The 12388-nt window shown below is 44.6% G+C and overlaps 1 protein-coding gene across 1 annotated transcript in view; it reads left to right on the top strand.

Moving 5' to 3' along the window:
* Window positions 1-12388, top strand: part of C2_1H5orf34 (chromosome 2_1 C5orf34 homolog) — a 245527-nt gene that overhangs the window by 137266 nt on the left and 95873 nt on the right. The window contains exons 6-7 of the mRNA XM_085631217.1: window positions 788-911; window positions 11538-11629. Of these exons, the coding sequence (XP_085487343.1) occupies window positions 788-911; window positions 11538-11629 (216 nt within the window). The remainder of the gene's footprint in view (window positions 1-787; window positions 912-11537; window positions 11630-12388) is intronic.

Raw genomic sequence — 12388 nt, 5'->3', positions numbered from 1 at the left:
ATCTTCAATCTAATCAAATATCTTTCACAGGTGAATCTTCCCAGTCTGTTCTTTTTTTCCTCCGCAGCAACAGCTCTCACCTCTTTCTCTCTCAGCAATGTCAATCTCTCCAATACGCCTGACTACTCTAATAATTTTAAGTCACTCCAGTTATAGTCTTAATTTCTGCATGTCCCACCCTGAAAAGTTACAAATCTTGATGGAATACGAACTCTGATTGGGCAGGGGCAGGAGAGTTGATGTCACCTCATGCTGACATATTCTTCTATTAATTCCACCATAGCATCACCAACTCGTTTTAAAATTGCCCCTTCCTTGATAAATAAAAGACTGAACAAAGGAATGAAGGTAATTTTAATTTAATTTTTTTTGCTCACACCTCTTTGACGCTTTTCACTCTCTAATCACAACTGTCTAAAAACCAGATGGTCTCCCTCACGGTGGTGGAATGCAGGTCACTTGGAGAACTGAACACTCAAATGATAAAAGACCCATTGATGATGCTATTCACCTAACCAATATGGAAAAGAGAATCAACATATAGCGCACCCTGAGTTAAATATGAATGAGGGTCTCCATAACACGAAATCGTAAGACCCTGGAAAAAACAGGAACTGTGATACTTTCTCCTCTGATTCTGATTACGATGCACATGGACATCAGCTGCAATGCTCACAGTAGTCCAGTACAAATCTACGACTATCAGTCTTTTGTAGCGGTGATCTTTTGTTGTGACATCTTGTTAATTTTGAACTTTAATTTGATATTTTTACATCCTTATTCCTAGATTCATACTTGGATTTCTCCGCTCTGTGGAAATTGATCCAGGGGATGGGACAGTGTTGATCTCTCAGGGAGCTGCGTTTGGAAAATATTTCACACACTGTTCACTACATGAAGCATCTGGAAAGGTAGGTAATGTTGACCTGGGCAAGAATATCCTCCCTTAATGTTGCTCCAGAGCAGGTTTGTCCTGTGCAGGAATGCTCTTATTTGACTTTCCCATCTATGTCTCATCCCAGTAGGGAGGGCATTTTTCCACCCTCACAACAAGGAAGGGCAGTTTTACAGTCTCACAAAGACCTACTCGCAAGCAATAAAGTGTATGAGCCCCTGGAAACACTGTTGCTGCTCAATTCACCATTAATGGATAGGATTATGTTCCTCAGTCAATTTGAGGCAGCTTGACTCCCAGTCGTATCCGGCTCATTCTTCTGGTCCACCAATAAAAGTTGGCAAATCTGCACCGATGGCTACCATGGTGCCACTCCTCACATTTGATCAGTGATCTGGTGGAAACTCTCCCTCCCTCTTTACCTCCTCCTATGCATGCCACCGTATCGAAAACACATCCCCTATTGCAAAACAAATCAATCACAGTATGGACAGACACCGTAAGATATTCAGCTAATTAATTTCTTGTATTATTGAATCTCTTAAACATTTGTTAATCATAACATACAAAAATAGCATATTCAATTACTTTTCCTTAAAATTCCAAAATGACTGCAGCCAGTTAGTTTGCACCTCACACAGTTAGGACAACATTTTAAAGACCCATATCTATTATTGAATTAATTGAAATGCAAAAAATACAAAACAACTCAGATTTACAATATTTTATTACTGTAGGTGGTATGAAACAATATGATCACAATCTTGCTGTTAATGGTATCAAACAAAAAATAGATATGGTTGACACATGTTTCTGTGCTGGGAATGGAGTAACATGCACATTCTTCAGGAACACAATTTTTTCACACACAGCAGCAACACTATTCAAGTAGGGTAATATCAAGTTAGGTCTCCTAGGAATTGCAAATGTATATTATTTGTTGTCCATTCAGAGAGTGTGTCTCTTATAATCTTCTCTAAATTAGATACAAATGGAAATCTCCTCCTCATGGTTAGGTAAAGGAGTGTTTTGTACCAGGCGATACAGATGGAGACACAATAAAAATAACCATACTTAGTCTGTTCCTAACAAAGCACACTTAAATGTACAGAGGACAAATGTTATGAATTCAAAGTAGATTACCATCCTGGATACTTAGCCTGGAACACTGCTTTCCTTATCCCCCAAAGTCACTGAGCTTAATCTGAGCGCAACCCCTTGGTTGCTACGGCAGAGGGCAGACAAGTTTAACTTAGGCCAATGTGTAAACTATTTATGCAGTATCAAAACAGTAATAAAGTCATAACACAAACCAATAAAAATCCCAATCTGAATCAGTAAAATATACTAAACAAAATTACACCAAACTAACAAAAATCCAGTATGGGGATCCAAAGTTGTGAACTTTTAAAATTTTAAGTAAAAATAGTTCCAAATAGCACTATGTGCCAATAGTAGTCTATGGAAGCAGTAGACTGTGCCCACAGAGCGCTCTCCATCAGATAGCCTCTGCCCGGCCAGGCACCTGACCACCTAATCAAGGCAAACAGGGCTGACCAATCAGAGAAGAGTGCTAGAGACTGGATTTTGGCTTACAGAAAAGGTCTTATAAAATCTTTTCTATACAAGTTATCACAAATTCAACAATGCCAGGTTGCTGGATTTATCAATACAATTCTGTTAAGTCTTTGAATGATATTTTGGGCACTCTCCTAGCAATAGTTATGCATCCATATCATATTGCCATGTTAGCCTATGAGACCAACTATTTTCATGGAGAAAAAATGAAATTTAAAATTTCTTCATCACCAGGGTTTAAAACCTTTTTAGGTCTCGCCTAGGCAGCGCTTGCGCTGTCTCGTTGAGACATGCAGTATACACTATAGTGTATATAAGCTCCGCCCACTCTCCACTAATCTCCACCCATCACTGTCATTGGCTGGTGTCTTAACTAGTGGCTTCTGATTGGTTGTAGGCTTGTTAGTCCCTCCTTATGATGGACATGTCTTCATTTGTGTCCTTCCACGGCTATTGGCCCCTTTACTGCACAGACTACTTTCTTCCGATGCCTTCTCACAACCATTGCCAATGCTTGTTTAATTTGTCTCTCCCTACAATGCTTGTTTTATTTGTTTCTCCACACTCTGAGATCTCTGTTTAATTATTTAGGATTAACACAGCCCAAGTCTCGCTTTAATTATTTATTATTTGTATTTTATGATTAATAAAGCGAGGACCTTCTTTTAATTATTTATAATTAATACACCCCCAAGCCAGGATTGAACTCTGCTCTCCAGCTTCAAAGTCGGCAGCCTTATATGTTGCGCCACCGCTCCTCGCTTCAAGACAAGCCCTTAAAGGGATTTATCTTTGTTTGCATTGCGTGCATTTCACAGTGCCCCGGGGGCACAAGCAGGAACCTAACAGAGTGCTTCTCTATCACAATGCACTTTATGGTCCCCCCGGGGCACAAGCAGGCATCCACTTCAGCATGCCTAAGCAAGCGTGTGAGGAGTGGATGCGTGCGTGTGTGTGCGTGCGCACGCGAGGCTGTAGGAGTGGAGGGATGGCGAATTTCGCGACCTCAGCTCTGGCTGCGTCACTGAGTGCTGCAGCGCTACATTGTTACAATTGCGGTCTCACTCAGCCGCCTGCCAGCATTAATTAATTATTTACCGGGCTGCCCGTGGTGCCGTGCGCCAGGCTGTCTGAGTCAGTCGCTGACTGACACAGCCCACACTGTGCCGATAAAACATAGGAGGTGCAGGGGCCTGCCCATTAAATCCGGATGTGACCTCACGTGGTCCTGCACTGCAGGAAGTGAGGTCACCAGAGAATGACATTCAATCGGTCTCGCTTTGGAACCTGATATTTCCCTTCCTGCAGGCTGATACTCCAGAAATGTTTCTTTTGTAAATGCTCTGCCTTCTGTGAATTTGAAAATATATGGTATTGTCCCACTAAAACATCTGCTGGAAGCTCCTTCGCGAGTAGAACAGCAGCAGTGTGTGACGCTAAAGTCTCACGTGTCCACGGGCATGCTCAATAGCAAACTCACCACCATACAAAATAGGACGCATGCAACATAATTTCACGCACAAAACATTACCGGAGATCCTTGGCTTTTTGGAAAAATCTTACAGGCGTTCTGGAGTCATAAAACATTGCAGTCCGTATTCTTACATTGCTTCATCTTTTGAGTGTTTCAAATTATGTCACTTCGACTTTTTGTTAGTTAAAGATCAACTATTTCGATAGGGAGTTGTTTACACCATGGCACGCTCAGTGACAAGACAATGGACATTTGTATGAAGACATTTGCTTCTCCGATGTACGTCAGAGTGACAAGATTGCTTGCCAGCCATTTTTCAGGCTACCGAGGTGGGACACGTTTTGGCGCGTTCTTCTCCTTAGATGAGATGTGCATCTCCCTGCAGTGTTCATTCCTCGGCCGCGAGCTGTCCCTGTGATGAATGGCTTGATCTCATGTTATTAGTCATCTTTCTGACTGGGTAACCATGCTGTGTACACGCCTTAGGGCGGGATTGCTCGCGCTCTGGAGAGAGACTATAACCGAGGGCCAGGTCACGGTAAGACCGAAGCCTTCAGTATTTAAAGTGGTAGTAACATCTCAAAAAATAAATTATTGCAATGGAGCTTTCCTGTAATTATTAGGCACTTATTGATATATTTCCCATACAATGTATATGTCTGTATAAAGGTAAATGACACATGACATGACAACTATGACACACCTCAGTGCACTAGCAAGGGTAACATGAAGGCGCAGGGAGTGCCTGGTAGTGGATTGAAGCGGCATCAGATGGACTCAAGACGGCACAGCCTTGGTATTTGCACGCTATTTAATTGCATCCCGTTGGGTGGGGGGCAACCCAGACAAGGGGAGGTTGGGGGTGGGCGGAAAGAATCCACACGTTCAGGAAACCAAAACAAGACATTTGATATGGAGTGTAGGATGTAAGAAGCAACACGGATCATGGGAAGGTGGGATATGGGCGGGAAGAGGCAAGGAGGACAATGGAAGGGTAGTGGTCGGGCAAAAAGAGGCAACAGGGACAATTGGCAGGTGGAAGTGCCAATACAGACAATAAAGGGAGTAGAAGGAAAAGAATCAAGAAGAAAGAAAACCTACCACAATCACAGCTGAAGGACCGTAATCCAGATGAAGCAATCAGTACTTGATCTGTGCTCCTGCCGAGAGAAGAGGAAGTGAAGCTGACTCATGCTGCCAAATTAGAAGGCAGCAAATGAGTGTGACAAGGCCTCGAATGAAACTCAACGGCCGGCTCCAAGCCCTTTGTAAAACACACTGGGGCTTATTTATTTAGCCCCTGGCACCGCCTGTGCCTTAATTTTAATATGGGAAAAAGTGACGTGCTGGTAGCGCAAGGGGCTTATAAATAAGCCCCTATTTCTCTTGCAAGGGCGTGAGCATGCACTAGTGTATGCGCTGATGAAGGCAAGACCTAAAAATGCGGGTGGGAATCGAGGATGCAGCTGACACAAACGCAAGAATCGAAAATGGCCCCTCGGTGTTCTCTTGGGTATCCAAGAGAGAAACAATTGTTGTGTAGTGGACCACTGACACCCCCTCCCTCACCAGGTCTCTGTGGTGCTGCACCGTCTGCACTAATGATAGCCACGCACCTGAAAAACCAGAGGGTTGTGCCCTATGTCTTCAAGATGGGCTCATGGTTTGCAGGCACCAGCTGTCCGCAAAAATCACATACAATCTGCCCTTGTGAGCTCTTCTAGTGCAGGGATTTGTTTGTTCCCTAGGCAAGGTGACATGTTCCTGCTCTTCTCATTATGAGGCCATATTTGATGCTTTTTGGGGATTCCCAGCACCCATTAGCTGCCATTGCCAAACATAGTCGAGGCCAAGCATTTGCAATGCATTAGGTCTCGCATTTACGCAAGTTTGAGCTATTGACATTGCAAATAACAATGCCTATTGGCATTGTCATTTACAATGCCAATAGCTCCCTATATAACTTTCTTCATATAAAACGACCAGCAGAGGTCAGTAAAATACCAGAATCACTTTGCCACTCTCTAGATTCCAGTGCTTAGAAATTGTCTTCCACGAGCACCCGTAGACAATAATATTTTTTTTAAATCTTGTATTTTCAGTGATATGACCACCGAAGGCTCTGATGTTATATTAAAAACAGGGCTTTGGACTATACCACTTCCGGCTGAAAGGCAATTTTTCTCTCCATGTGTTCCCATACCTGGCGTGTCATGCAGTTTGGTGCTTACTTTCCCTCCATGTTAAAGAACAGGAGATGTTTCAGCACCCAGGCTAATGTGCTGCATAGCTTAATACATATAAGGTCCCAAAGGCGAGACCGATTGCATTGCAAATGCTTGTTTATAAAGCCCCTCCTCATAATTACAGGCCACCACCTCCTGTAACACAGGGGTTCTGAGGGGTTCCTAATTTTCAAAAACTATTTTGGTTATTTCACAGTGCTCACAGCATCAAAGTTGAATTTGTAATGAATTGCCTACACCAAAATGGGTGTTTTTACTCACCAGGGTTTATAAAATCTCTTATTGAGACGGTGCTTATAGTGACATGCCCCCAACGTCTGATTGGTAACGCGGGCACTCGGGCAATGCCTGAGGGGCCGGTATCCTTGTTCCAACTGTGGGCTAGTTTTTTAAGGAGCCTGGGGGCCGATTTGGGCGGTTCCTGCATTGTTCGATGCCGGCAGCGGCCCAGTGGGTGCCTGAGTGGCCTTTCTGGAGGTAGGTGGGCATCCATTACCTCCCTTTTATCAACGGCAGAGGTGTCATTCCCTTTCTCTCGCTGGGCCAGCCCATTAAGTTATGCATATTGAGCGGGGGCAGGGGGCCTGAGCAAAAGTGGCCTCATTTGTTTTCAGGTGTGTTTCACCAGTGTAAACTAATCGGTGCATTTTTTGTAAAACCCCCCCTTTTATAAAATTTAGCCGAAGCAGTGTTTTGCGGAAAGGCAATATGCACATGTGGGCCTCTTTTTTTTTTTGTGTCGATTTTTAATTCCAATACAATTCTGCATGCTCCCCCCACCCCTGGAACATCTAGGGGAGACCTTGGGGGTACCCACAATGTACAAATACGGTACATTACTACTTTTAAAGTGCCCATACCACCAAAGTTGAGTATGCAGTGAGTTTTACTTTTAAAAGCAGTGCTCTCTGCAGTGCCACCTTCAAGTACAAAAAAGGCTGCTGTCCTCTAAATTGCGATACCCTGTTATATACTAGGGACTTATATGAAGTTTTCATCCCCTGGCCCTATTATCTACTATGGACGTATAGGGTAGGTCATGCCAATTATAAGTGTACCTCAAATGTATGTGTTTGCATTTAACATAGCTCTGGCCCTGGGCTTGACTAGCAGAGCCCAGGACACAGTCAGTCAGCTACATCCAGTTCCATTCAGCACCAAAAAGTGGGGGGTGAAGAGGCCAAAAGTGGACTTTCTAACAGGGACTGTCACTTTGCTGAAATTGTAGCCATTGCCATGGATCCAAAGGCCAGATACCTGAAACAGATTGGTCCATCTGGAGCTTAGGTGATTTCTCACTGAAAATGTTCCAAGTCCCAGCGCAGAATGAAACGTCATTTTTTTCCAGAGTAGCAGGGCCATTTGAGTGGGATGAATCTACAATTCAATCAGACGCTTTCGCACTGCCGGTTAAATACATTTTACAGCGAGTCCAGCTAATGCTCAGGAGCTGTGAAAGAAAGGTTTTCAAACGTTTTCCAACTTTCTTCTGGTGCCCTAATAACCACTATAGTACACTTCTAACTTCTTCAGGACCCCAGGGGAAGGCACTTGGAGATTCTGTGTGTCAGGCAGAGGCCAACAGCAAAGTCCAGTCCAGTTCCGGTGCTACTGGTCAGCTGAGCACTTAAACAAAAAGGCCTCTTGCAGCTTGTTGTATCCCTGTAGCCAAAGAAGAAGTCAGCTACTGGACCCTGTGAGTCCGCTTCTGTCCTGGGTACACGGAGGATCAGGTCCAGTCCTTCAGGGCTCCTCCTATGAGACAGACAGCAGGTCCAGTCCTTTTCTTATCTTCCGCCGGTCCCCAAAGTGTTCTAAAGAGGGTGTCACATTTATGCCTATCACCAGCTTGTAGCAGTTCCTGTTTGCCCTGCTGCCAACAATTAGACAGTGTGCCTCATTCCTAAAATCCTAGAGGGGGGGAAATCTTCTCACCTGTACAGAGTCTGTGTGCCCACCTCGCCTCTGTGATCACTCAAAACAAGGTCTGGGGTAGTTTTTCTCCCACACAGTTTAATGTTAACCTGACTGTGGGAACACAGATGTCGACTAACGTTTACTGGTGACAGAGCAGGCCCCTTTGAAATTAAGTTCCTGGGCCCATCCCAGCTGGTCTTCCTGCCAGGGTAAGAAATAATTCCCAAGTCATTGGCCTTGTTCTGGGAGCAGCTTTCACACCTAATTTACACCTCATTCAGGTTTAGTAATGGCTGAGCAGTGGCTGGAGAGCCAATGCAAATTTTCATCCAGGCGCTTCAAGCAAGGTACAGGTAACTTTTTGAAAGTTAGATGTTAGAAGGCGGACCGCTGGGGAGTCGGCAGGACCACCCAGTGGGCCTCCTTACTGCAAGGAAGTAGCCGAGCGCCGCTGAGAAGCCTCCGAGGAGAGGTCCTTCCCCTATAATCGTACTAGCCCAGTAACACCACCACACAGGACTCGACACGAGTATCAGTTCTCATATATCTTTATCAGTAATTATCGTAGGTTTCTTTGGCAATATGTACAGGTGGATCGAGGGATCCGCAAGAGAGTCTCAATGTCTTTGTGGGGAAGGGGTAGCGGGACAGTCTCAGTTTCAGCCTGGTACGGGGGTACCCTGTGCCCAGGTATTAAGCCTCCAGCTGGGAGGGGCTCCGGGAGTTGGAACGTCGGGTGCCGAAGACAAGGGCAGCCCGAAGAGGTTGAGCCGCGATGGAGTCAGCAGGGCTCGGTGGGTCAGTTCCGCTAGCTCGAGCCGCGACGAAGTCAGCAGGGCTCCGATGGTCGTTCAGCGAGGTTGGGCCGCGACGGCGTCAGCAGGGCTCCGATGGTCGTTGAGCGAGGTTGGGCCGCGACGGCGTCAGCAGGGCTCCGATGTTTCCGTGAGGGTCTTGTTCTCAGCAAGGTGGAGCCGCGACGCAGTCAGCAGGGCTCGAGGTACAGGTCCAGATCAGAGTCTTTTCTCCGTAGGGTCAGCCGCGATACGATCAGCAGGGCTCTCCACTCCAGGATACAACTACTGTCCTGGTGCGGGTTCGCCCCAGATATAGGTCTGGAGCTCTTTGATGTCCGGACCCTTGCGTCCGGAGGGGGCTGAGAGGCCGGGGGCCGGGTCCAACATTAGATTTTCAATGAATATTCAACTTTACCATTACACTGGCTATTTATTAAATATAAAAATAAGTTTTGAATGGAGTCTGTAGCTGGCACAGGTAAAACATTATAGATTAAAGTGTATGATCTATACTTTGACTTGTCGTTTGTGTCAGTTTCAGCCTGACCAGTGACAAATGTATTTTTGGGCCTAGTCGCTGGGGGAGCATGCCATTTCTGATGTCACACATGACCCACTCTTAAACAATATGCACCCTTCCTTGTGGGGTGCTTGGTGAGCTTAGGGGTGTTTTATTTAATATTTAAAATCAGGTTGTCCTATCTTTCCAAAGAGTGACTTTGACAGGTCTGTACAGCAGGTTTCAAGCTGCTGCTGTCCGGCTACGCATGTTTTCCATGCCCACTCTGTAGGTGGTACAATAGCTGCTACAGTAAACAGGCGTCATTTAGCTTCCATGCCTAAGCGAATTTTCAACGAGGGACAATGTAACCATTGTTTAAAGGTGGAGCATTGGCACTTTACTTCTTTTTAGCAGATGTAAAAGAGCAGAGAGTTCCAAGTCCAGCAAAAATAAGGTCTGGAAAAAAGAGAAACATCTGTGGTGACCATGCATAAAAAGGATGTTTTCCTACAGTTATGTTGTACTGTAAAAGGGGAATGTATTTGTCAAACTTTTGTTCTTTTTTTGTGGTCATTTGCCCCTAACTATTCCACTCTTGTATTGTAATGTGTTATAGTTTGGTCTAATTTTAGTATATGCATTGTACTTCTTACCGCTCTTTCCACGGTGTGTAGGAAACTGATCCTATGTACAACACTTTATTACCAATTGGACTGTCCACACTAACTGCTTAGAAATCAGGACGTAGATTTTGACAGTATGCTGAAGATTCATTTGAACTTTTAAAGCACAACATGATGGCATTTAGTACTGCAGTTGTGATCTTGGTTGTTTGGCACATGTCAACTGATATTATGCAGGCTATAAATCAACAATCAGGGAAAGTGTGTAAGTCTATAACTGCCCTGAAGACTTCCGTTGAGACAAAACAGAAGCCTCACAGGTTTGCAGTCACATCCGTGAAACAGGGCATGCAGAGAGAGAGGCACAACTCCATTGGCCTAGTCTGCCCCCTGCTCTTTTTATCCACCTCCTTGTTGCTTACCATCTCTCTGTCTGCTGCATGCCTCTGGTCTCTTCTCTCCTTCTGCGTGGGAGGAAGAATCAGTTGCAGGGCTCCCAGGACTGATCAGAAGAACCATCTTTGGAACAAACACTCTTCATATTTTCTTCCACCTTCCATGCTGCATGGACACTGGAAGGATAAGTGGCTGGATGCCTGGATGGACTCCAGCAACCACATCCATCCTGTCTTGGCCTTTGAAGGCAGCAGCATAGTCAAACAAGGCATAGTCCCTTCCATGCCAACTCCACACGATGGCCGTTCAATTCCACTGAATTCTTAAGTTTTCAAATTTTGATAACACAGGCGATGAATGATTGCATGAATAGTCAATAAGCACCCATGCTGTGGAACTCAATCAGTAGACTCACCAATAGCACCTTCACCTACTCTGGTATACCTTTCAGCTTCAGTTCTGAGACAAACTTATCTGTAGATTTTGACAGAAATGTAGGATGAGGCATGAAGGAGATGCCCCGGGCAAAGGAGGGGGCCACATACTCGATTTTATAGTTCTGTAACCTGTATTACACTAACTGAGAATATGTGAAGATGGTACGATGCTGAAGCTTTTAACATCCATAGATTTATTATTTAATGAGTATAGTGACACTGTAAACTGCAGGAGTACATGGCTGCCCCATACTACTCTTTTCTTCCCTTAGAACTCTGTGTGCTAAAACACCTTGTAACTTTCTATCCAACTTTCACACAAAACATCATCAGTGATGTGCAGCTAGACAAAAGGGCGATTTCCCGCCAACTGCCTTTGTAAACATGTTTTATAGCATCTTGGTACGTTATTTGTAAATTTTCCAATAAAAGACTTCACAACAGGGAGTATGTGGATTTTTAGATTCAACTAAACTTGTGGTTCCCTGTCCAAAAGTTGGTAATATAAAGGAACCTAAAGTCTGACAGTTTTATAACAGCAAATGCATTTCATTACTTTTCCACTAGTCTATTGTCTTTCTAATCTGACCCTCTTTATATTTGTGTCCTTTGAGATTTTGCACTTGCTTTAGCAGTCCTCTTCCACAATTGTTTTTCTTATCTGTTATTCAGAGAGAAGAAATGATGTATGCAGTGAGTAACCTTCCCCCAGATACACCAGAGAGCCGGTATTCTGTGCGCGCCATGATTTCAAAAGCCATGAGGTTAGTATCTACTTAAAATGTGATTGATGAAAATGTCATTTGTTTCAGTTGAGAAACACTTATACTCCAGATATTTTTGAAGTTTCTACGTCGCCCTATTTTGGTGCATTTACATTAGGATCTCCGGGCCAAGGCGGAGAAGGTGATTTGATACGATGGGGAAGCTCTGGTTAAAACACTGGTTCTTGTTTTAATAATTGACAATTGAGCAGCATATGTAGATGCTAGTGAGATTCTGGATTTAGTTAGTCATTGCTGTCTAACGCACTGTAGAGAGGGAGAGCGTTTGCCGTTTTCAGTCTCTGCCACAGGCTGCCATGCCTTTCATTTCCTGTTCAAGGGTCAGAATGCATTAACCCCTTCCATGCTGCGCAGATTCCGCCGCTGTGCTGACGGAATCTTGCGCGGGCGTGGTCATGACGGAACGGTTCCGTCATGAGCACAGCTCAACCGTGGCTCATGACGGAACCGTTCCGTCATGAGCACCGAAGGGGTTAAAGTACCCGTGGCTGTTTCCTTGACCATGGTAAACCAGATGTTTTCCTTTTGGCATACCCTTGTGTTGGACCTGGCCCTTTTTGCAGGGTTATCCCCAAACATTTTGCCATCCTCCGCCTATTTTTCTGACCTTTTTGTTGGCTTTAGCACTTTGGGCACTTTACCACTGCTTATCAGTGCTAAAGTGCAGGTGCTCCCTCTCTAAACATGGTATGATTGGTTTACAATTGTTTAGCATATCTAATTGACATGTAGGTCCCT

This window comes from Triturus cristatus, chromosome 2_1 (assembly GCF_964204655.1).
Source record: "Triturus cristatus chromosome 2_1, aTriCri1.1, whole genome shotgun sequence".
NCBI classification, from domain to species: domain Eukaryota; kingdom Metazoa; phylum Chordata; class Amphibia; order Caudata; family Salamandridae; genus Triturus; species Triturus cristatus.
The sequence above is the reverse complement of the archived record's forward strand: the minus strand, read 5'-3'. Positions and strand labels throughout refer to the sequence as shown.